Here is a 24,832-nt window from a genome sequence, read left to right on the forward strand (position 1 = left end):
CCTGTTGCTTTCATCTCTTTCGCTATCACTCTCTATCTCTCTCAAATTCATCGCTCCTTTCTTTCCCTCTTTCTCTCTCTCCTCGTATTCCTCTCTCATCCTCCCTTCTCATTCCCTAGAGGAAGCATTCTCCACCAAACACCGGAGTCTGGAGCTTGAGAGGGAGTCGTTAACAGAGCAGCAGAAAGAATGCACTGCCAAAAGGTAAGTGTCAACCTGTAATTAAAGTATATCTTTTTACACACACACGCTCCCAGTTTGTTCACTGTGCCATCTGCTAGAAATTACCCACGCCACAGAATGGCGTGTTCTAATATGCTGTCAATGGTTCTAAATGCTGTGGGGAGATTACAGCCTGCTTACCAAGAGGGGATGTTGGCTTAGCGCTGCCTATTTGTGTTTTTAGCCTGAGCGAGAGTAAGCAGATTGCGTCAAATACCAGTCTGATGCCTTTGCCTGCAGGGGTGCACACTGTGTCGACCCTGTATATACACAGTTTGGTTGTCTGGCTACCTGGCAGTGATGGGACCAGAACAGGAGTAAAAGCACAATGCTACAGAATAAACACTAGCTGGCTGGGCAGCATGAAAAGATACCCACCAATGCATCATGTAAACAAGGAAATTGACTTTGACTGGAAAAATGTGTATGTATGGTTCAATAGGTGGACAAAAGTGTTTGTTAGAGAGAGTTGCTGAGTTCATGTAATAAGCAGGTTCCTGGAAGTGTGTCTGTCTGTGGTGGTTTGGGTTTAAATGGGGGATTGGAGGGTCTTGCATATGGAACAGTTAAGACAAAGTCTGCTGTACTGAGATGGGAGGTTTCTAGGAAGCATCTGTATCTTCTGAGTCGGCAGGCAGGGACGCACGGAGGCAGGCAGGCAGGCAGGGACGCACGCACGGAGGCAGGCAGGCAGGGACGCACGGAGGCAGGCAGGCAGGCAGGGATGCAGGCAGGCAGGCAGGTAGGGACGCACGGAGGCAGGCAGGCAGGCAGGGACGCACGGAGGCAGGCAGGCAGGCAGGGACGCACGGAGGCAGGCAGGGACGCACGGAGGCAGGCAGGCAGGGATGCACGGAGGCAGGCAGGCAGGCAGGGATGCACGGAGGCAGGCAGGCAGGCAGGGATGCACGGAGGCAGGCAGGCAGGCAGGTAGGGACGCACGGAGGCAGGCAGGCAGGCAGGGACGCACGGAGGCAGGCAGGGACGCACGGAGTCAGGCAGGCAGGGACGCACGGAGGCAGGGACGCACAGAGTCAGGCAGGCAGGGACGCACGGAGTCAGGCAGGCAGGGACGCACGGAGGCAGGCAGGCAGGGACGCACGGAGGCAGGCAGGCAGGCAGGCAGGGACGCACGGAGGCAGGCAGGCAGGCAGGCAGGGACGCACGGAGGCAGGCAGGCAGGCAGGGACGCACGGAGGCAGGCAGGCAGGCAGGCAGGGACGCACGGAGGCAGGCAGGCAGGCAGGCAGGGACGCACGGAGGCAGGCAGGCAGGCAGGGACGCACGGAGGCAGGCAGGCAGGGGCGCACGGAGGCAGGCAGGCAGGGACGCACGGAGGCAGGCAGGCAGGGACGCACGGAGGCAGGCAGGCAGGGACGCACGGAGGCAGGCAGGCAGGGGCGCACGGAGGCAGGCAGGCAGGGGCGCACGGAGGCAGGCAGGCAGGGGCGCACGGAGGCAGGCAGGCAGGGGCGCACGGAGGCAGGCAGGGAGGCACGGCAAGCAGGCAGGCACAGCAGGGAGGGAGGCAGGGCAGGGAGGCGCGGCAGGCAGGATGGGGGGAGGAGTACATGTGAAAGATAAGAATCTTTCACAAGGCCATTTCACATCAAATTATCATTTTCTCCCCAACACCTTTTCATGTGTCTGAAATGATGGCCCATTACCCACAAAACTGTACTCCCCCAGTGCTGGGACATACAGTACTGTACAGACTCACACTTATACAGTAGTGTGCACGCACATTCTCTCTCTCACTCACTCACATACTTCTGACTTCTCAGACTGCTCTGAAGTCAGACTCCAGTAGCTGTCAAGTGGTGGACATGAGAAAACAAACATGATTCCAGATGTTTTATCTTTCTCACCTAGGCAAGTCAGGTTTGTGAGTTACCCTCCCTGCCAAATCCGGTAATGTGGAGGTGGAGAAGGGGGTAGTTTGGAAGTTATGATAATTGAGTTGCTCTTACAATTACTGTGGAAATGATTCAGGGCAGAGCCATTAGGTCTCTCTCATCCAGGCCTGGGCCAAGTCAAACACAACCCTGCTATTCTCCTCTTCAACCTCAGGCTCATATCAACGCACCGCCACCCCTCATTACTAACGATCACCATAGCTACCCTCCATCCGTCCCTCACCCCACCTCCCTATCCCCCTACATACACCCCTTATTCCCTTTCTCTACAGCTGAGATGTCAGATCTCGCCTCACATCTCTCCCCATCACCACTTTGGTTATTTTTCCCTCACCTATTATATGTATATATTAATGTACCGTACCTTCCCTCTGTCTTTCTCCTCTTCCTCACCTCCTCATCTATCTATTCCACCCATTTTCCTTTCCTCCTTTCTATCCTCCTGCCTCTTTGTCCCTGTCTATTTGACCCAGTCTCTTGTCCTCTCCATCCCCGGTCCTCCCTCTGTTCTCTTCCTCCTCTGTTATTGTCCTTTTTGTGTCGGTCAGGGCAGTGAGTCATGAAGTGGTTGTGTGTGTTACTGTCTCTGTGCCTGTCTCCCCAGGGAGCTGTTCCTCAAGTCCAATGCTCAGCTCACCTTCCGCTGTCGTCAGCTCCTCTCTGAGCTGTCCTACATCTACCCCATCGACTTGGTCACCACGGCCGTGAGTAACCTCCTCCTGAGTAACGCACGCAGAGCTGTGACAGAGCTGAATGGCTTAAATAATCAGTGGTCATTACAATTTCTAAGGAGAGTGCCCTCTTTGCTCTCCGAGCTTTTCCCTTCCCCTCACGCTACAATTTCTCTCTTGCTCTGAATATGGTATTTTTGGTTCTTGGATTCTCATCCTCATAAAACTCTTGTTTAATTGTCCTACAGGCTAATCAGTCCGATTATGTCATCTGTGGAGTGAAGCTGCCCAACTCGGAGGATTTCCAAGGTAACCTATCTATTTCACCAGGAAATGGAGGGGTTTGGAGTGACAGAGATGTGCATAACACGGGGCTCATTTGTTTCCTTTTATTGAAGGTTCAAACTTCTGACCCTGTAGTAGGGACACTACGTTTTGTGACCCAAATGGCACTATTCCCTATAGTGCACTACAACAGTAAAATATCTGCTCAATGACAAGTGTTTCAGAAGTTGCAGCTGATGGAGGAAACTGTGTGACTTTAGTGGCTGAGGCAGCTGTGTTTGTATGGGCTAGATCAGTGGTCAAGATCACTTTCTGAGTCAAAATGCAAGCCGAGATCTAACGCTCACATTTTTGGGGAGCATGATTTAAAAAATGTAAGCATATGCAACATTAACCTATTAAAAACAGTACTGTAGCAATGGGGTTTGTTCAGGAGACTAGAGGCCCAATACATTATCACTGCATATTGCATTTGCTTTAATTGCCCTGCCAAAGCATTGTTGTTCTTCTCAGACCATTTGTTTTAGGTAGGCTGTATGATCACACTGGTAATAGATCAGTTGTTGTATTACTTGTGAGGCACAGCTGAGTGAGGATACATTTGAATAATTTTGTCTTTTTACCTGACTGGTGGTGCTTGCATCTGATGGCCAGTCTCAGCAGAGGGAGAGAGCAGCAGACTCAGAGTTTGCCTCTCAACGTCCCTCCATTCTCCCTTTCCGCCACTGAACAAAAAAGGGACCTCGTCTTGTGCCTCATGCACAAGTTCGTTGTTACTCCTATGACCAGAGAAAGTGAAATATTAAAAAAGAGCCAAGCCGCTAATAATAACAAAGCAAGCCTATCGATACAATTTCCTACTAATTTATTTCAGCTGCGGTGCTGGTTGTAGCACAAGTGGAAGTAGGGAGAACGCACAAGTGTTGAATAAAAAGTGTTGACAGTCCTGAGTAAAAATTTAAACATGAACACGCTCTTAAAAACAGCAGCTCTTTGCTGTATTCATTGATAGTCTCTCTCTAGTCATGGTTTTAACCGTTTTGAAATCTCACAGTAACAACTTTGCTGTGCACTTTCATCGCTTTCTTTCATCGCCTGCAGACATAGTAATTTGAGCCATCTGATTGGCCATCGATAGGCCTATAGCTGCTTTGATTTTATGACTGTGCTTTGTACCGTATTTGACTATTTACCGGTATTGATGCACGGACCTGTTTTGGGTTTTTACTTGACCTTCTATAACGGTATTTGAATGTTTGGGTTGTTAAATGTGATACACGTGACGTAATATCTATTTTTACAGTTTAGTCCGCTACTTGAGTCCTCTCTTTCTCCATGCCGTTTTCCACACATACCTAGCCCTGCCCCCTGTCATTCAAGGAGCGCATTTGTTCTTCCTCGACCACAAGACACTTGCGTTCAGCCTGCATGGTCAATGCAGCACATGCGTTTCACTTTGCTATAAATCCACTAGTGTTCTATAATTACACTATTAGTTTGTGTTTCTTGCATCTGAAAACTGCATGTTTGTTTTTTCTTAGGAAGTTGGGCCTAAATTGTGTTAGACGCTAATGCTAATTGCTAGCTAGATATCTAACAGCCTGATAATACTAGTGCTGGTGTAGACCTAAATCAGCATGTTGTTTGTGCAACAGTATCTTCTAAATCAGAGAGGAATAGGTGAAGTATGAATATGTTAGCTACATAAGGTAGCTAAGAGAGAACATTTATGCAGCCAAAGATTATTGTGTCTCATAGGAAACTCTTATCAACACTTGCTCTTATTCTGTCACAATAACTCATCCATGGCATTCTGGGCGGCAGGTTAGCCTAGAGGTTAGAGCGTTGGACTAGTAATCGGAAGGTTGCAAGTTCAAATCCCCGAGCTGACAAGGTACAAATCTGTCGTTCTGCCCCTGAACAGGCCCACAGTTCCTAGGCCGTCATTGAAAATAAGAATTTGTTCTTAACTGACTTGCTTTAAAGGTAAATAAATAAATGTCAAACAACACTGTATTTTATGTGCCCACTATTATTTTCTAACTATAGAATTAGAATACTTATTCTATTTCCATGATTTCAACAGTTCACCCAAGTTTTTTGCTCTAAATCGCAAGTCAAATCACAATTGGAACATTTGTTAAAAAATAAGGCCTAGATTTTTGGTTGTTTGTATCGTGCAGCCCTACGTGGCAGAGTGGAAATGATCTCAAATGAATACAGGAAATGCAGAAATTGATGAAAATGCTCAAAATGAGTTTTGGTTGAATTTGAATTAAACAGTATAAAACAATCAGAATGTAGAAAGTCACATTGAAATCACTTAGAATATATTTGTTGGCACCCTAGTGTCATGCACTACTCATAAAGCAAATGTACAACTTTTATTATTCAATAACATAAAATACAGTAAAATACCTTGCAAAATGTGTCAAATACTGTGATATGATATTTTGCCAATATCGCCCAGCCCTACTTGATTTGCTCTCGGGCCTGCTGGGAGAGTATCTTGGCAGCGGAGTTTGTACCTTCAGACATATGAAATGGTTCAAAATGGGAACACTTCACCTATCCGGCATGCAGGGCAGCTGGATCTGGTGTACCTGTGCCAACAGCGCGAGACAAATAAAAAATAAATGGGAAAGCCAGGCTTTATCTGGCGTATTTTTTTTTTTTTGCAGAAATATTTGGCGATCGACAAGGAATCGCTTGGAGATAGCGATCGACCGGTTGGTGACCACTGGGCTAGATGAAATACTCTGATAGAAAGTCCAGGTACTAACACAGCAAAGGTTTCAACATACTTCTTGGAATCAACCTTTAGTCAATGGAAGCTGGTCCATGGCCAACAAAGTGCTCCTCATCATCCAAGAATGTGGAAATTGCTTCCTGCCTATTTGACCTCTGGAGTCTGTGATTTCTGCTGCCAATATACTCTATAAGGACCAGAGAGTGAATGGGGTTTTCTCGTTTGGGGAAAAAGTCTGTCCTCTGTCCTCTCTCCTCTGATACCCAGAAACCGATACATTCTTGAAGGGTGTCAGTTAGTTAGTAGGACAAGTTTATCCTACCGCCGAAGTGTTTTGAAATCTGCCTTTGTGTCAGAGGAGAAAAACATGCACACGTTTAAAAACAATATGCTACTTACAGTCTTAGTTATAAAATGTCTTGCGCAGCTTACTCAATATTTTTTTGATCACTTTACATTTATTTTGGCATCTACCCCTGTAAATGTCATTTGCCTAATGACACGCGAGTGGAGAAGGACCGTCTCATTTCAAATGAGCACATTTCCATCAACATTCACTATCCTCGATTAACTTTCATATTTTTCAAAAGGAGGCGAGAGGATGAAGGAGAGAGGACGCAGTAGCAAATCTAATTGATAAAAGGCGAAGGAGTGAGTGGTGAGATCCATGGGTAACTGGAGGTAGTGTGTAGGGACGAAACTGCTTCCTGTTTCAGTCACAGTTTCTCTCTTTACATACTCCTCTGCTGGACTCATACTCCTCTACTCCTCTACTGGACTGTTAGTTCATATCTCCACTTCTTATTTATACAGCATAGTATTATCTGCAAAATATGTTGGAAGTCTGCCTCATTTACTGTGGACAGCAGATGAGGATTGTGTGTGTGCGCGTCTTTACACGGCAGAGGTCTGGATGATGATGATGATGATTCAAGAGTGGTTTACATTTCCTCCATGTCACACCTATGTGTGTTGTGGAAAGTCAGATTTGCTATCCCTGCTCATCCTTGGATGCAGCAGCCTCCTCCCTCCCCCCTAGCCTCGTCCGATCCATCGTGATCCATCGAGATCAGGATGGCTCATACGAGGCGATCTACCGCCACTCCAACCGCAAAACCCGGTGTGAGCATGCACCCCCTCTATCCCCGTGCTGACGTGACGGCTCGTCGTTTGTGTCTGCAGCGTTGAGTGGCTTCCCATCCCCTGTGGAGGTGTGCGGCTGCTTCGCGCTTCGGGGGTGGTGTAAATCTAGTGAGTAAACCACGTAGCATGTGGTGTGAGAGTGTACTAGGAGACTGAGGGTGTGCGGCTGCTTCGCACTTCGGGGGTGGTGTAAATCTAGTGAGTAAACCACGTAGCATGTGGTGTGAGAGTGTACTAGGAGACTGAGGGCTACAAGAGGCGTCCTAACACACTCACAACCCCCCTCCAACCTGTCTTGTCCTCCCTTCCCTCTCATGTGGATGTGGAGCATGTGGTGTGACTGTGTTGTAGAACAGCGAGTGAGATGGACAGAGGCCTACAGGAGGTGAGAAAGAGGGACTGCCTGGCCACACATCCTGTCTAACCACCTTAACCATAACAGCTAAACAGCACCCCACTTCCCTGACCCTACCTCATCATGTAGGCCTGACCTTTGACCCTCTGATTTCTGTGTGGCCCTCCCTGGGAGGAGGGCCTGCCCAGTGTTAAGCCGACCATGTCCAGAACTGTGTGGCTGTTGGGTGACATACAGGGGACGGCTGTGGTAGATTAGTGACCCACCGGTGTCAGGGCTGCACAGCATGTGGAGACTGAGGGGAGAGGGTAGAAGGGTGATGCTGGAAGAGACAGGGGACAGGAAATGGGAGAGTGGAGATGGGAGATGCTGGATAAGGGTAAGGTAGAGAATAGAGGGTGTTGGTTAGAGGAGACAGGGGAGAGGCTGGAGGAGATATAAGAGGGGAGAGGAGAGATGCTGCCAAGGAGAAGGGGGTCATAGGGTGGAAACAAGTGCCCCCCCCCCCCCCCCCCCCCAGTGCTTTCTCTCTCTCTCTGAGGTGACAAAATCTTCCCTGTCATCTGAGGCTACCTAGCTGTAGTTCTTCAGTGTCCCCAGTACATGTCAGTTAAACTTATGTTCCCTTTATCTGACATTCATGTTGGATAGAACTAGTTTTATGGGGAAATATGTGAAAATATTGGCAGTCTAAGAGATAGTCAGCTCCATGGCCTCGGCGCTGGTGTCAGAGGTGCTGCAGACTCAATAATGATATAATACAGGGTCTTGTAGATATGCACCAACACACCATATTTAAGCCCTACTAGTCTGAGATTCACGAAGGCAGCAGTCTGTTATTCTAAACATTTAAGACAAAAGCACTATGATTTGGGAATTTGGAAAGCATCAGCTTTTCTCCTGGAGCGATGTCCTTCTGCTCTACTGTTGTGAACTTGAAACAACTTAATGTGGTGTCAAAGAAAGCAGCTCCAGGCGGCAGGCCTGTTTTCTAGTCAGAAATGTTGATGAAACATCACATTTTCCCCTAAAATATAATTGACCAACGATGGGCTAGTTTTATGTGACACTTGTGCTTTTCATGTACATTTCTGAAGTATATGAGGTATTTTGAAGTAAATTATGTACAGTATTCTACAGCAGTTGAAGTTTTCATGTGTGTTGCGTCACCAAAAACACACTGTCATTTTCAAAACACTTTGCCCACATAAATGACTGCTTTTTATCCGTGTGATTACTTACCAAAGTGTTTTCCATTTTGTGATGCCTTTATTTTGTGTTTGCATTCTGAGGATAGAAACTGAAATTATGTTAGCCCTTCGTGATTTGATCTTTCATTTCAATATGATTAATTTATATGAAACGTATATCAAATGCATTAGTATTGCAGTCACAGCATTCCTGACCTCTTGCTTTGAAGGGAAGCTTTGAAGAAAAGATGAAACACTAAGACTGTTTAGATGGTTGTTGCCATTTTGACCAGTTTCAGTTTCTAGTCTTAGCATTATAGTGTGTTGGAGTAATAAACCATTAAAACACAGCCATTGAAGTGATTAACAGGCATGGTGTTTCAAATCAGATCCAATTAAACAGTTTTTAATTCAAACCCTCTGCTACCATTTCACAGTAAAACTTTCAAACAGAAATTGAATGACCTCGGTTTTGTTTTTTTCCTACAGCGAAGGATGATGGGAGCGTGGCGGTTGCCCTGGGTTACACGGCCCACCTGGTGCTGATGATCAGCTGCTTCTTGCAGATCCCTCTTAGATATCCTGTCATCCACAAGGGTTCCCGCTCCTCCATCAAGGACACCATCACAGACAAGCTCAGCGAGAAGGAGAGAGAGTAAGCAACCTACAACAGCCTTCAATATTTCATTATTTATATTGAACTTTTGAATTATTAAGTATTCAAAGTGCATTTTCCATTCATTAACAGTTTCAATGTTTAAATGTTACACATTCATTTTATTTTATTATATAGTTGACAAAAGTGACAAACTAGGAGTATGGAGGGTATTGATCCTGCTCATAAGAAAGTGCCAATGGCAGAAAGGGGCCAAATGTGGACAATAGCTAATCCTACTGTAGCCAGTTGATGGATGCCAAGGATTCCTAGTACCCAACAATTTTGCAGTTGAGTAGAGATAAACTCTAAACGACTGGAGAGCTCATTGTGATCCTGGTCATAACAAGGGACTTATGTACTGTAGGTGCTAAATGAGGACAGCATGTACTCTCCTCTCCATATGTATTTGGAGAGTAAACGTAAATATTTATATTTGAGAATGTTTCATATTAGGCAATAGTACAGGATGCCAGCTCTTATTTTAGGGTATTTTCATACATATCTCTTTTACCATTTAGTAATGATAGCACTTTATGTATCTAGTCCCCCCATTTTGACAAATTCACTTATACTGTATTAAAGTAGTCAAAGGATTAGTACCTAATATACTACATGCTAACTTCCCCTGTTATTGGTAATGGTGAGAGGTTAGCCTAATGTTGAAGTCTCTAACCTTCTCACTCAATATTATTCATGATTCATTTGTGTTTTTTCTTAATCGTGGCATTATCATGATTCATTTTGAAGTGTTCATAAACATCTTATCTACTCACTTAGAAATAAAATGACTCCAGTCACCATTCAGTTACTATTGGGCAAAACAAAACACAACCAAAACAAACTACAAATGCATCCAACAAGTTTGTAGAGTCAGAAGCTTGATGTAATCATTCCGTGCAAGTAGTAAACTTTTGACTTTGGACAGCTAAGCCTTATGTTATGCAGCATGTCAAATGGTGTCAGGTTCACTCACAGGTCTTTTTTTACAATCCTCTTTTCCAATGCCGCAACCACTGTTTTGAACGTTCCTTTGTCGTTTCATATAAAACCCAGACAGTAGACAGTACTATTTTTCATAATGATGAAGCACATTGTTGAAGATTCCTGTTTTGCTCACCTTGGCCTGTGCCTTTATCTTTGTACCCCAGGGGCTAAGCTAGGCACCGTTCTACCCACACTGTATTTAGACAAATTTACCTGAATGGAGAGAGGTATTTAAGATGTACGGATATGTTGGATAATATTGTTGCCATAGACACAAGTAAAGGATAACACTCTTGGGGCCTTGCCTCTGGGCTGTACCAGCCTGCTTGTTTAAATCCTGTTTAAATTGTACCGGGCACCACAATTACAGTAAGGACACTGTATTGAAATGATTATTTGTATCTGTCTGGATCCGGTAACTATGCATCAAGCTTCCAACAAAACTCCTGTTGCCTTGTGATAATTGCATGTTTGGGAATGCACACATATGCCGTCAGGTATGCAACTGTACATTCCTGTACATTCTGTGCACAGCCAGGCAAGACCCCCCTCGACCAGGGAAAAAAAACAATGGGCATCAAAATTAATAATACATAGGATAAAATTTTAAAAAATGAAAATAACAAGATGCTTTGAAAATAGGTATTATCAGACACTGTACTGTTGGGTAAAGTATACATGTGGGCACATTTGATCCCTTTGGTGCTATATTGATTAATTATAAATGTAAGTAAAGTGCCAACCGTCAAGAAATGAAAAAGCAACACAAAGTCTGTATTGCATCTTGCCACGTTACATAGTCATAGCCTGTCATCTCCGGTTCTGCACAGCTTGCTCAAATTAAACTGTTATTCTTTGCTTGTAGCAGATGGAGATCACCAGCATTCGGTAGAAATACAATATTATATGGTGTGTCGTGTTCCCCTTACGAGGCTGGTAAGTCCCGGTAACCCCTAACCAATGCCTCATCGAACTCTTTTGACTGTTCTGGGCTTGAACTGAATAACCATGTAAGGATGAGATGTTCCCAGTGTGTTTATCTCTGTTTTTCTCTCATACTCTCTCACATGCACGTATGGATGCTGCTCATCATTGTTTTAGTCAGACACAGGGGAAGGCATGTAAATAAATTCATGCATTCCTCCACACACACATCCATATGTCATATATTCAAACCCTTAAACGAAAACATGCACATGGTGAGAGTGTGCGGCCTAATCAGAGACAACTACAGCCAGTATCGGGCCATTTCTTCTTCTCCTCCTCTGAGTGTCATAATGGCAGCTGGAGGGGCTCACAGGGGGTCTCCACCACCCGTCACTCCAACCAGCTACTATTCCAGCGCCAGCCACCTCATGGAAACTGACTCCTCCCTCCTGGACATGCTAAACACCTTCTTTGCCCGCTTTGAATTGTTTATTTCAATCTCTTTTTCCATTTTAAATTTAAATATACCTTCCGGCAACCCGTCTCAGCTAATGTGATACGGATCCTCTATTTTTAGACCTTATAGTTAGAACCTCCATCAGAAGCTAGCCATCAGATGCTAACCAGCTAATTAACTATCTAGTTACTGTTAGCCACTCCTAGCGGCTTTTACCTCTAGCTCAGACACCAGCTGCTTTTACCCCGGATAATACCCGCCAGCCTGTACAATGCCAGTCTGCACAGCGCGATATCAACCCTGAGCATATCAGGACTGCTTTTCTCCATCCTTACTCCAGACTACTCCATTACTGGACCATTATTCCAGATCCTTGCAGGTAGCTAGCTGCTACCGAGTAGCCCAGCCCCGAAGCTGACTTTGAACCAGGCCTGCTCAGCGGACCCTATGATCACTCAGCTACACAGCTGATGCCTCCCGGACTCTTCACTAACACGACTAGGAGCCACTACATCGCTGAATTCCTGCAGTAAGTTCTGGACCATTGCATCGGATCATCACTGCTAGCTAGCTGCTACCGAGTGGCTATAGTGGCTAACGCCCTTGTCCCGAAGCTAGCACCAATTAGCCCTGAGCCAGGCGCATCTCCCGGCTAGCAAGCGATATTACTCCAGCTACATTACCTCTTTTGCCAGTTTGGCCTAGACCCTTTGTCGACATGGAGCCCTGCAGATCCATCACAACTGCCCGACGTAATTCCATCCGATGTGCCCTCAACTGGCCTTTGTCGGACGTAGATGAAGACGCTTCTGCTTGCCCCGGCCTGCTAACTCTATGAACGCAGTGTCTCCTGCTTGCTAGCGTGTATCGACTTCCCTGTTTCATCTATTGCTGTTCACTGGACCCTATGATCACCTGGCTACATAGCTGGTGCCAGCTGGACTGTTCATTAATCACGGTACTCCATTTGGTTTGGTTTGTTTATCTGTCGCCCCCAGCATCAAACTCAGGCCCTGTGTGTAGTTAACATCTATTTTCCAAGAGAGACCAGTTATCTCAATGAGAAAAAAACCTGTATAAATAAAGGTAAAATATATATATATTTTTTAAACTGACCCCCTCTGCCCATTCATCGCCATTTTACCTGTTGTTGTTATCTTAGCTGATTAGCTGTTGCTGTCTTACCCGTTGTCTTAGCTAGCTCTCCCAATCAACACCTGTGATCGCTTTATGTCTCTCTCTGTCAATATGCCATGTATACTGTTGTTTAGGGTAGTTATCATTGTTTTATTTTACTGTGGAGCACCTAGCCCCACTCAACATGCCTCAGATACCTCCTTTGTCCCACCTCCCACACTTGGGGTGGCCTCACCTAGCATAACTAGTACCTCCAGAGATGCAACCTCTTATCGTCACTCAATGCCTAGGTTTACCTCCACTGTACCTGTACCCTTGTCTGTACATTATGCCCTGAATCTATTCTACCACGAAATCTGCTCCTTTTATTCTCTGTCCCCAACGCACTAGACAACCAGTTTTGATTAGTCTTTAGCCGTAACCACATCCTACTCCTCCTCTGTTCCTCAGGTGATGTAGAGGTTAACCCAGGCCCTGTGTGTCCCCAGGCACTCTCATTTGTTGGCTTCTGTAACCGTAAAAGCCTTGGTTTCATGCATGTTAACATCAGAATCCTCCTCCCTAATTTTGTTTTACTCACTGCTTTAGCACACTCCGCCAACGCTGATGTTCTTGCCGTGTATAAATCCTGGCTTAGGAAGGCCACCAAAAAATCTGAGATTTCCATCGCCAACTGCAACATTTTCCGTCAAGATAGAACTGCCAAAGGGGGAGGTGTTGCAATCTACTGCAGAGAGAGCCTGAAAAGTTCTGTCATACTTTCCAGGTCTTTGCCCAAACAATTCTTGCTCTAATTTTAAAAATGAATCTCTCCAGAAATAAGTCTCTCACTGTTTCCGCCTGTTTTATACCCCCTCAGCTCCCAGCTGTTCCCTGGACACCATATGTGAATTGATTGCCCCCCATCTATCTTCAAAGTTCGTTCTGTTCGGTGACCTAAACTGGGATATGCTTAACACCCCGGCCGTTCTACAATCTAAGCTAGATGCCCTCAATCTCACACAAATCATCAAGGAACACACCAGGTACAACCCTAAATCCATAAACATGGGCACCCTCATAGACATTATCCTCACCAACTTGCCCTCCAAATAAACCTCTGCTGTTTTCAATCAGGATCTCAGCGATCACTGCCTCATTGCCTGCATCCGTTATGGGTCTGCGGTCAAACGACCACCCCTCATCACTGTCAAACGCTCCCTAATACACTTCTGCAAGCAGGCCTTTCTAATCAACTTGGCCCGGGTATCCTGGAAGGATATTGACCTCATCTTGTCAGTTGAGGATGCCTGGTTGTTCTTTAAAGTAATTTCCTCACCGTCTTAAATAAGCATGCCCCTTTCAAAAAATGTAGAACTGAGAACAGATATAGCCATTGGTTCACTCCAAGCCTGACTTCCCTCAACCAGCACAAAAACATCCTGTGGCGTACTGCACTAGTATCGAATAGTCCCCGGGATATGCAACTTTTCAGAGAACCAATACACACAGTCAGTTAGGAAAGCAAAGGTTAGCTTTTTCAAACAGAAATTTGCATGCTGTCTCTCTAACTCCAAAAAGTTTTGGGACACTGTAAAGTCCATGGAGAATAAGAGCACCTCTTCCCAGCTGCCCATTGCACTGAGGCTAGGAAACACTGTCACCACCGATAAATCCATGACAATCGAGAATTTTACTAAGCATATCTCTACGATTGGCCATGCTTTCCTCCTGGCTACCCCAACCCTGGCCAACAGCTCCGCACACCCCCACAGTTCTCCTTCACCCCCACAGTTCTCCTTAACCCAAATCCAGATAGTAGATGTTCTGAAAGAGCTGCTAAACCTGGACCCGTACAAATCAGCTGGTCTAGACAATCTGGACCCTTTCTTTCTAAAATTATCCGCCGCCATTGTTGCAACCCCTATTGCTAGTCTGTTCAACCTCCCTTTCGTATCGTCCGGGATTCCTAAAGATTGGAAAGCTACCGCGGTCATCCCCCTCTTCAAAGGGGAGACACGCTAAACCAAACTGTTACATACCTATATCCATCCTGCCCTGCCTTTCTAAAGTCTTCGAAAGGCAAGTTAACAAACAGATCAATGATCTTCTCCGCTGTGCAATCTGGTTTCCAAGCTAGTCACGGGTACGCCTCAGCCACGCTCAAGGTACTAAACAATATCTTAACCGCCATCGATTAAAGACAGTACTGTGCAGCCGTCTTCATCGACCTGGCCAAGGCTTTCAACTCTGTCAATCGCCTTATTCTTATCGGTAGACTCAACAGCCTTGGTTTCTCAAATGACTACCTCGCCCGGTTCACCAACTACTTCTCAGACGGAGTTCAGTGTGTCAAATCGGAGGGCCTGTTGTCCGGACCTCTGGTAGTCTCTATGGGGGTGCCACAGGGTTCAATTCTCAGGCTGACTCTTTTCTCTGTATATATCAATGATGTCGCTCTTGCTGCGAGTGATTCCTTGATCCACCTCTGCAGACGACACCATTCTGTATACATCTGGCCCTTTTTTGGACACTGTGTTAACTAACCTCCAAACTAGCTTCAATGCCGTACAACACTCCTTCCGTGGTCTCCAACTGCTCTTAAACTCTAGTAAAACTAAATGCATGCTTCTCAAATGATTGCTGCCCGCACCCGCCTGCATCACTTCACTTCTCTGGACGCTTTTGACTTAGAATATGTGGACAACTACAAATACCTAGGAGTCTGGCTAGACAGCAAACTCTCCTTCCAGGCTCATATTAAGCATTTCCATTTCATAATTAAATCTGGAATCGGCTTCCTATTTCGCAACAAAGCATCCTTCGCTGACGCTGCCAAACATACCCTCGTAAAACTGACTATCCTACCGATCCTCAATTTTGGCAATGTCATTTACAAAATAGCCTCCATCAATCTACTCAGCAAACTGGATGCAGTCTATCAAAGTGCCACCTGTTTTGTAACCAAAGCCCCATATACCACCCACCACTGCGACCTGTATGCTTTCGTCAGCTGGCCCTCGCTACATATTCATCGCCACACCCACTGTCTCCTGGTCATCTATAAGTCTTTGCTAAGTAAAGCACCACCTGGTCACCATAGCAGCACCCACCTGTAGCACTCGTTCCAGAAGGTATTCCTTCCAGTTCTCTGCTGCCAACGAACTGCAAAAATCTCTGAAGTTGGAGACTTATCTCCCTCACTAACTTTAAGCATCAGCTATCTGAGCAGCTTACCGATCGCTGCAGCTGTACATAGCCCATGTGTAAATAGCCCACTACCTACCTCATCCCCATATTGTTTTTTACTTTTTTGCTCTTTTGCACACCAGTATTTTTACTTGCACATCATCATCTGCACATCTATCACTTCAGTATTAATTTGCTAAATTGTAATTACTTCGCTACTATGGCATATTTATTGCCTTACTCCATTTGCACACACTGTGTATATATTCTTCTAGCGTGTTGTTGACTGTACTTTTGTTTATCCTATGCGTAACTGTGTTGTTTTTTGTCGCACTGCTTTGCTTTATCTTGGCCAGGTCGCAGTTGTAAATGAGAACTTGTTCTCAACTGGCCTACCTGGTTAAATAAAGGTGAAATAAAACAAATTAATCATTATGCTCAGGCCCTGAATGTGAACCTGTCACTCTGCAACTGGGTCCTGGTCTTCCTGACAGTCTGACCCCAAGTGGTGAAGGTAGGCAACAACCCATCTGCCGCTCTGATTCTCAACAAAGGGGCCCCACAAGGGTGCGTGCTCAGCCCCCTCTGGTGTTTCCTGTTCATCCATGACTGCATGGCCACGCACCTCTCCAACTCAGTCATTCAGGTTTGCTGATGACACAACAGTGGTAGCCCTGATTACCAACAATGATGAGACAGCATACAGGGAGGAGATGAGAGGCCTGGCAGAGTGGTGCGAGGGAACTAACCTTTCCCTCAACAAAACGAAGGAGCTGATCGTGGACTACAGGAGACCGTAGAGAGAGCATGTCCACATCGACAGGGTCAAAAGCTTCAAGTTCCTCGGTGTGCACATACATCACTGATAACCTCAAATGTACCCTTCATATAGATGTGATGTATGAAGGCTTCAGGAGGCTGATGAAACTACTCTAAGACCCATATGAACTTCTACAGATGCACCATTGAAAGCATCCTGTCGGGCTGTTTCACCGCCTGGTACGGCAATTGCACCGTCCGCAACCGCAGGGCTCTCCAGAGGGTGGTGCCTTCAGTCCAACGCATTATCGGGGTCACACAGCCTGTTCTCCAGGACATCTACAGCACCCGGTGTCAGAGGATGACCAAGAAGATCATTAAGGACCTCTGCCACCCAAGCCACGTCCTGTTCGCCCCGTTACAAGGCGGAGACCGTACAGGTGCATCAAAGCTGAGAGACTGAGAAACAGTTTCTATCCCCAGGCCATCAGACTGTTAAACAGTCACCACTACCCTGCCTTGGACCTTAGTCATGGTTAGTAGCCGACTACCACCCGGTACTCTACCCTGCACTTTAGAGACTGAGGCCCTATGTACGTAGTCATTTAACACTAGTCACTTTAATAATGTTTACACTGTTTTACCCACTTTATATGTATATACTGTATTCTAGTAATGGTTCATCGTATAAAACTAGTCAACTACTGTCCATACTGTATACACCGTTATATTACATGACCAAAAGTATGTGGACACCTGCTTCTTGGAACATTTCATTCCAAAATCATGGGCATTAATATGGAGTCGGTCCCCCCTTTGCTGCTATAACAGCCTCCACTCTTCTGGGAAGGCTTTCCACTAGATGTTGGAACATTGCTGTGGGGACTTGCTTCCATTCAAGTCGGGCACTGATGTTGGGCGGTTAGGCCTGGCTCGCAGTCAGCGTTCCAATTCATCCCAAAGGTGCTCAATTCATCCACCACTCACTATGCTTCTCTGGTCACCAGTTGGCACTTGTAATATGGGGTGGTGTGAGGCGTTCTTCTGTCTGTGTACTACTTTCTCTGAGTGGTGTGTTCCAGATGCCAGTGACGTCTTGGCAAAGCTTGGTCGCTGCTAGATGGAGCTGAGTGTCCCCACTGTGGAGCTGTTGTTTGACTGACTGATTCTGTGGAGGCCAAACATCTCTTACATCGTACCCTGCCAGTCTAGTTAAAAATGTGAAAATTCCTCATGTTCATATTCCCAAGGAGCCAGCTTACTTTTTTTTTTTTAACACCACCTACAGTTCATCATATAGTAATACAACTTTCCTATCCCTCGCTTAATACTTTTTTTTTTGTGTTAACACGAGCCTAACAACCATTTAGGTTCTCTTGACTGTGCCAGACATATAGAAATGTTTGACCTGTAGAGCGAGGGCATTACTGTTATATTCCACTCCAGACCTGCCGTCTCAGATAATGACCGCCTTGGCTTTTATGTAGGTTGCCATTTAGCCACAGTAAGAGCAGGCAGACTGATGTACAGCTTGAACTAGTGCTCCCTCTACACCTGGGTAGAGAAGTCTCAGTCAGTGTGGAGTGAATGAATGGGGCCACATGGGGACTGGAGGGTGTATTTAGGAGAAAGGTGGTAAATGGCGATGACTCCACTTGGCTTGTTTGTGGGCAGTAATCCTACCTTGAACGCACCATTATTTGGAATCTCGGAAGCTTTCACCCTTCTAAAAATATTCTCAGAATGCAATGAGCTCTAACAATATGTTGCTCCCACATTTTACAGATCAGCAGCAGAGAGAACCCATCTCCAGCTCCATAGCTCCAGTGTGTCTGATTGAATGGGGGTGAATAGGGGAGATGCAATCCAGATGTCACCGGTATGATTGAGACCAGAGCCTGGCCGTTAAAAACCCAAGCGCTGCTTCATACATACACGTTACTAGGAATATTAAGGGAAAAACCCATTTTGTTGCCTAATTTTCTTCATGAAATGGAAGGCTGAAGAAAATAACCGCCTAAGTAGGGATTGACACATCAATGCGTGGCTCTAGTGTAGTGTGGTTGGGGGAGGAAGTGCTCTATGTGACTGCCAGTGGATGGAGGGAAGGAGGCTAAGAGAGGGCCTTGGTTCGGCTGGACCTGCAAACTCAAAGGAAGGGGGTTATTGTTATGTGGCGTTCTGTTTCACGTCCCTTAACATGGACCATGTGGGACCAGGGGAAGGGCAGTCAACCCCCCCCCCCCCCCCCCCCCCCTTCTCTGGTGTGCCAGATGGCAGTTGTATAAGTGGTTGACTGGCCCTGCTACCCTGTAAAACCTCCCTGTAATCCCGTGAAGATGGGTTGAGAGTGGGCCAGTGAGACCAGACTGATCCCCAGGGAGCTCCAGGCTTGCTTCCCCATATTCAGTGCTCCAATGCCTTGATGCCTCAGGCATCCACCAGATCTCTCCTCTACTCTGCCATCACTCTGTCAATTTCTCAACTCTATTACTTAGGATCCATTCATTCCCTGTTGCTTTGAGAAATTTCATTTATCACATGTGCCGAATACAACTGGTGTTGACTTTACAGTGAAATGCATGCTTATGAACCTTTACCAACGATGCGAAGTAAAACATTTTTTATTAAATAGTTACTAACACGAGGAATAGAATAAAATACACGAGTGGAGCTACAGTTGAAGTCGGAAGTTTTTATACCCTTATGCTGGAGTCATTAAAACACATTTTTCAACCATTCTCCAAACCACTCTCCAAATGTTTATAAACTATAGTTTTGGCAAGTCGTTTAGGACATCTACTTTGTGCATGAAACAAGTCATTTTTCCAACAATTGGTTACAGACAGATTATTTCACTTATTATTCACAGTATCACAATTCCAGTGGGTCAGAAGTTTACATATACTAAGTTGACTGTGCCTTGGAAAATTCCAGAAAATGTCATAATGGCTTTAGAAGCTTCCGATTGGCTAATTGACATAATTTGAGTCAATTGGAGGTGTACCTGTGGATGTATTTCAAGGCCTACCTTCAAACTCAGTGCCTCTTTGCTTGACATCATAGGAAAATCAAAATAAATCAGCCAAGACCTCAGAAAAAAATTGTAGACCTCCACAAGTCTGGTTCATCCTTGGGAGCAATTTCCAAATGCCTGAAGGTATCACGTTCATCTGTACAAACAATAGTATGCAAGTATAAACATCATGGGACCACACAGCCGTCATACCGCTCAGGAAGGAGACGCATTCTGCCTCCTAGAGATTAACCTACTTTGGTGCAAAAAGTGCAATTCAATCCCAGAACAGCAGCAAAGGACCTTGTGAAGATGCTGAAGGAAACAGGTACAAAAGTATCTATATCCACTGTAAACGAGTCCTATATCGACATAACCTGATAGGCCGCTCAGCAAGGAAGAAGCCACTGCTCCAAAACCGCCGTAAAAAAGCCAGACTACGGTTTGCAACTGCACATGGGGACAAAGATCATACTTTTTGAAAAAAAGGTCCTCTGGTCTGATGATTTAAAAAAAAATAGAACCGTTTAGCCATAATGACCATCGTTATGTTTGGAGGAAAAAGTGGGAGGCTTGCAAGCCAAAGAACACCATCCCAACCGTGAAGCACAGGGGTGGCAGCCTCATGTTGTGGGGGTGCTTTGCTGCAGGAGGGACTGGTGCACTTCACAAAATAGATGGCATCATGAGAAACAAAAATTATGTGGATATATTGAAGCAACATCTCAAGACATCAGTCAGGAAGTTAAAGCTTGGTCGCAAATGGGTCTTGCAAATGAACAATGACCCCAAGCATAATTCCAAAGTTGTGGCAAAAAATGGCTGAAGGTCAACAAAGTCAAGGTATTGGAGTGCCCATCACAAAGCCCTGACCTCAATCCTATAGAAAATTTGTGGGCAGAACTGATAAAGCGTGTACGAGCAAGGAGGCCTACAAACCTGACTCAGTTACACCAGTTCTGTCAGGAGAATGGGCCAAAATTCACACAATTTATTTTGGGAAGCTTGTGGAAGGCTACCTGAAATGTTTGACCCAAGTTAAACAATTTAATGGAAGTGCTACAAAATAATAATTGAGTGTATGTAGGGAGTACCAGTAAAGATCAATGTGTAGAGCTACGAGGTATTAGAGGTAGATCAGATACTGTACGTGAAGGCAGGGTTAAGTGACTAGGCATCTGGATAGATGATCATAAGAGTAAAATGAAGTAGCAGCAGAAAAGTGTGTGTGTGTACATGTATATTTAGTGTATTTGTATGTGTGAGGGTTTTGTGTGGGAGTGACAGTGTAGTGTAGTGAAGTGTGTGTGTATAAACTCCAGTGAGTGTGTAGGGTCAGTGCACGACAGAGTTAGTGCAGATAGTTTAGCAGTCTCGCGGAGCCTGTTGCTCTGACGTTAATAATAAATTAAATACATAAGATGTTAATAATAAGCATCTGCCTTTAGTGCTGAGTGATTAGTACTTTTTGTGGTCGGTTCGGGTTCAGTTTGATTAAAAATAATAATAATCACCGATGTCGATAATAAAAAATAAAAAAACATTAAATGCACTATGCATTTTGTGGGTTGAATTATGTAACACAGAATAAAACAATTAATAAAAGTCCCATGATGGTAGTGACTGTCCATTTACTGCTCATCACTTATTGACCATAAATTATTCGCATTACTTTAATAAAATATTTAAGTTGTTGTGTATATTACATTTGTTTTATTTCATGACAATTATTTTATTCCAAGTTATCATCTCGTCTCTATAGAGCTGCTGTCTGACAAAATCACTATTTTAGTAGTAAATAATACATACTTTTATGACTGCTGAATAACAACTATCAATCACTTAGATCATGTATTTTCAGGTAGAGATAGCTCGGGAAGCAACAGCTGCTCTCTATATCACCTCTCTTCTGTAGCAGGTGTAAAGGAAACACAGACTGGACAAGTAGATGTGCAATGGATTGTGGTCATTGTAGTTAATTACCACATTTTATGTGCTGAACTATGAAGAATATTGGTCTGTTGGAAACTACAACTCCCGACTATATCACTACACTAAACTACACTGTTTAGGCCGGATTGGATTTATTTCTAGAGAAACTGTGCGATGTGTGCATTGAGCTCACAGGAAAAAAACGGAACAAAATGGAAGTCAAATAATGTACCCGACATCAATTAGTTCTTTAAAACACGGAAAATAACGGAAAAAAAAAAGTTATAGCTATGATCGTTCACTGAATGGAATGGTTCAGCTGGCTCAGTTAATCTGCGTATGATATTTTACACAGCTTTTTCATGGCTGGGTAACCGTTGGCCTGACTAGTATCGTCTTACTGCCAATAGCGGCATGGTCTCTCTCTCCATCTCTTTCTCTCCTCTCTCGCATGAAGACCTTGTGGTAGCAGTCAGCCGTACGGCCTGCGATGGCCCGCCACAAGATTGGGAACACAAATTCTAAATTCCTGTTCTCTGTCCGTTTCACTTCAGGTCAGTGTGCACTTAATGGACCGTTTTAAAAGGCTGCACATGGGAGGAAGTTTAGATACCCCATGATAAATAAAGAGGCGCTCCTTGGGAGGGAGAGGGAGCAGCTAGCTAGCCCCATAGAGAGCTGGACAGAACCTGTCCTCTGGGTCCAGCTCTCTGGATCTAATTAAAAGAATGAAGGAGATGAAAGCAGAGGGAGAATGGAAGAAGAAAAAACACCACCGACAGACAGGCTGCTGCATTGTCTAAAAGCGTCTCTGTCTGATGATGAAAACAGACCAAACGACAGAGTGACCGAGCGGGCAAACGGATGGCACATCACTCAGGAGACACTTTTACAGCAGTGCTTTCGCTCCAAGATGCCGTTGCGGTTTGAGTTACACCAGTTGTAAGCGGAGCAGTGTGGCAGTCATTAAAATAGCATTCACTGACAGATGCTCAATGTAATAATTTCTCCAATATTGGAAATTACAACTCCCTGTGATTTATATAGTAACCGGTGCCATTATCCGTGAAAGTTGCATGGTGGCAGGTGTTTTTTTAAAAGCAGGCCTCACATGATTTATGGTTCTGGTGTGTTTGAAATCGCACATTAAAGACATTCTAGGGAACTTCTGGGGATTTTTTGCCAGCCACGGATAGCTAAGTGTAAGTAATGGTTACGGGTGGCTAACTCCCAACTCCACTATGTGAACCAGAGCTGTTGTTTTGCACATTTGGCATATTAATTAGTTATATGTAAACAGGCTCTCGGTGGGACAGATGTGCTGTGGCGGAAGGATCACAGGCTGTGTGTACATTACAGCAGGCCACTGAGTCACTGGGAATAGTTCAACGTTGTTCAGGGCCAGATTAAGTCTGAATTATCCGACCACCCACCTGCAGCACAGCTATAATATCACCCTTTACAACCCTACAGCACTTAGGCTTGTACAATGTAATGTCCCTAGGGGGGAAAGAAACAAGTGCCCTATTATGCACACTATATGTGCAAGGTGCACTCATTAACCTGCTATTCTGTAAAAGTCTGTTTTGGTCTCTTAAAAGGTCAGTCTATTCTGAAGATGACCATGTTAGGTCTGGGGTCAAGGTTTAAAATGAATCTAAACTCTCATCTTGGTCCAATCATCGACTTCACCACCACATAGCCATGCTAACAAAATCCCCAGCCAGCCAGTGTAGCTTACCAAGTCCAACACAAAACCTGGTCTTTGGACTGCTTTTCCTCCATTTTCCTGCATCCCCCTCTCAAAAAGCCAGCCTACAGTAAAATGTGAATGCTGCCACTTAACTGTCAGTCATAAATTGACCACACTCCGTAGACACTGGTGGTCTTCAGCTGGTCCTTCCTGTGTAGAGAGAACAATTACATAGACTCTTCGAATAAACAACCTACTGTACATCAACAGGAGGGAGGAAGCGAGACAGAGAGACTGAAGGGAAGTGAAAGAGGGAGGAAGAGATACTGTACACACACACATAAAAGAACGGAAGAGGCATGGGCTCTCCTGCTATCACATTTTATGGTTGTGTGTGAGGGAGCCTGGACCTGCCTGCAGTAGAGGCCTGACTGGCTGGGTTGATTAGCCGGAGGGCTGTGTAAATACTCTAACCCCATAAAGAGAAGGAGCTTTCCGTTAGAAGAGAGGAGTTCCCCACGCCTGTCTCCTTATTAATTACAGATCTCCTCTACCCGTCCATCTGCATGCCGACATCTCGGGCTCTACTGGCGTGTGAGATAGAGGGGTTTTACGTTTACTGTTCTCCACTGGCTGTTTCTGTTTTAGGCTCCTTGACAGTTCAGGGTTATCTCATTAAGCAAAACATATACAGTGGGGCAAAAAAGTATTAAGTCAGCCACCAATTGTGCAAGTTCTCTGTAATTTTCGTCATAGGTACACTTCAACTATGATAGACAAAATGAGAAAAAAATCCAGAAAATCACATTGTAGGATTTTTAATGAATTAATTTGCAAATAATGGTGGAAAATAAGTATTTGGTCAATAACAAAAGTTTATCTCAATACTTTGTTATATACCCTTTGTTGGCACTTACAGAGGTCAAACGTTTTCTGTGTCTTCACAAGGTTTTCACACACTGTTGCTGGTATTTTGGCCCATTCCTCCATGTAGATCTCCTCTAGAGCAGTGATGTTTTGGGGCTGTTGCTGGGCAACATGGACTTTCAACTCCCTCCAAAAGATTTTCTATGGGGTTGAGATCTGGAGACTGGCTAGGCCACTCCAGGACCTTGAAATGCTTCTTACGAAGCCACTCCTTCGTTGCCCGGGAGGTGTGTTTGGGATCATTGTCATGCTGAAAGACCCAGCCACGTTTCATCTTCAATGCCCTTGCTGATGGAAGGAGGTTTTCACTCAATCTCACGATACATGGCCCCATTCATTCTTTCCTTTACACGGATCAGTCGTCCTGGTCCCTTTGCAGAAAAACAGCCCCAAAGCATGATGTTTCCACCCCCATGCTTCACAGTAGGTATGGTGTTCTTTGGATGCAACTCCTCCAAACACGACGAGTTGCGTTTTTACCAAAAAGTTATATTTTGGTTTGATCTGACCATATGACATTCTCCCAATCTTCTTCTGGATCATCCAAATGCTCTCTAGCAAACTTCAGACGGGCCTGGACATGTACTGGCTTAAGCAGGGGGACACGTCTGGCACTGCAGGATTTGAGTCCCTGGCGGCGTAG

The 24,832-nt window shown here is 45.1% G+C and overlaps 1 protein-coding gene across 2 annotated transcripts in view; it reads left to right on the forward strand.

Moving 5' to 3' along the window:
* The window catches only part of LOC110533664 (UV radiation resistance-associated gene protein), a 140,363-nt gene that overhangs the window by 39,047 nt on the left and 76,484 nt on the right, over positions 1 to 24,832 (forward strand). Inside the window, exons 9-13 of one of the 2 annotated variants that reach the window (XM_021618096.2) lie at positions 120 to 204; positions 2,743 to 2,842; positions 3,058 to 3,118; positions 7,026 to 7,094; positions 9,021 to 9,186. In XM_021618096.2, coding sequence (XP_021473771.2) covers positions 120 to 204; positions 2,743 to 2,842; positions 3,058 to 3,118; positions 7,026 to 7,094; positions 9,021 to 9,186 — 481 coding nt within the window. The remainder of the gene's footprint in view (positions 1 to 119; positions 205 to 2,742; positions 2,843 to 3,057; positions 3,119 to 7,025; positions 7,095 to 9,020; positions 9,187 to 24,832) is intronic. The other variant, XM_021618097.2, reaches the window with a different exon arrangement.

This window comes from Oncorhynchus mykiss, chromosome 10, assembly GCF_013265735.2.
Source record: "Oncorhynchus mykiss isolate Arlee chromosome 10, USDA_OmykA_1.1, whole genome shotgun sequence".
NCBI classification, from domain to species: Eukaryota; Metazoa; Chordata; class Actinopteri; order Salmoniformes; family Salmonidae; genus Oncorhynchus; species Oncorhynchus mykiss.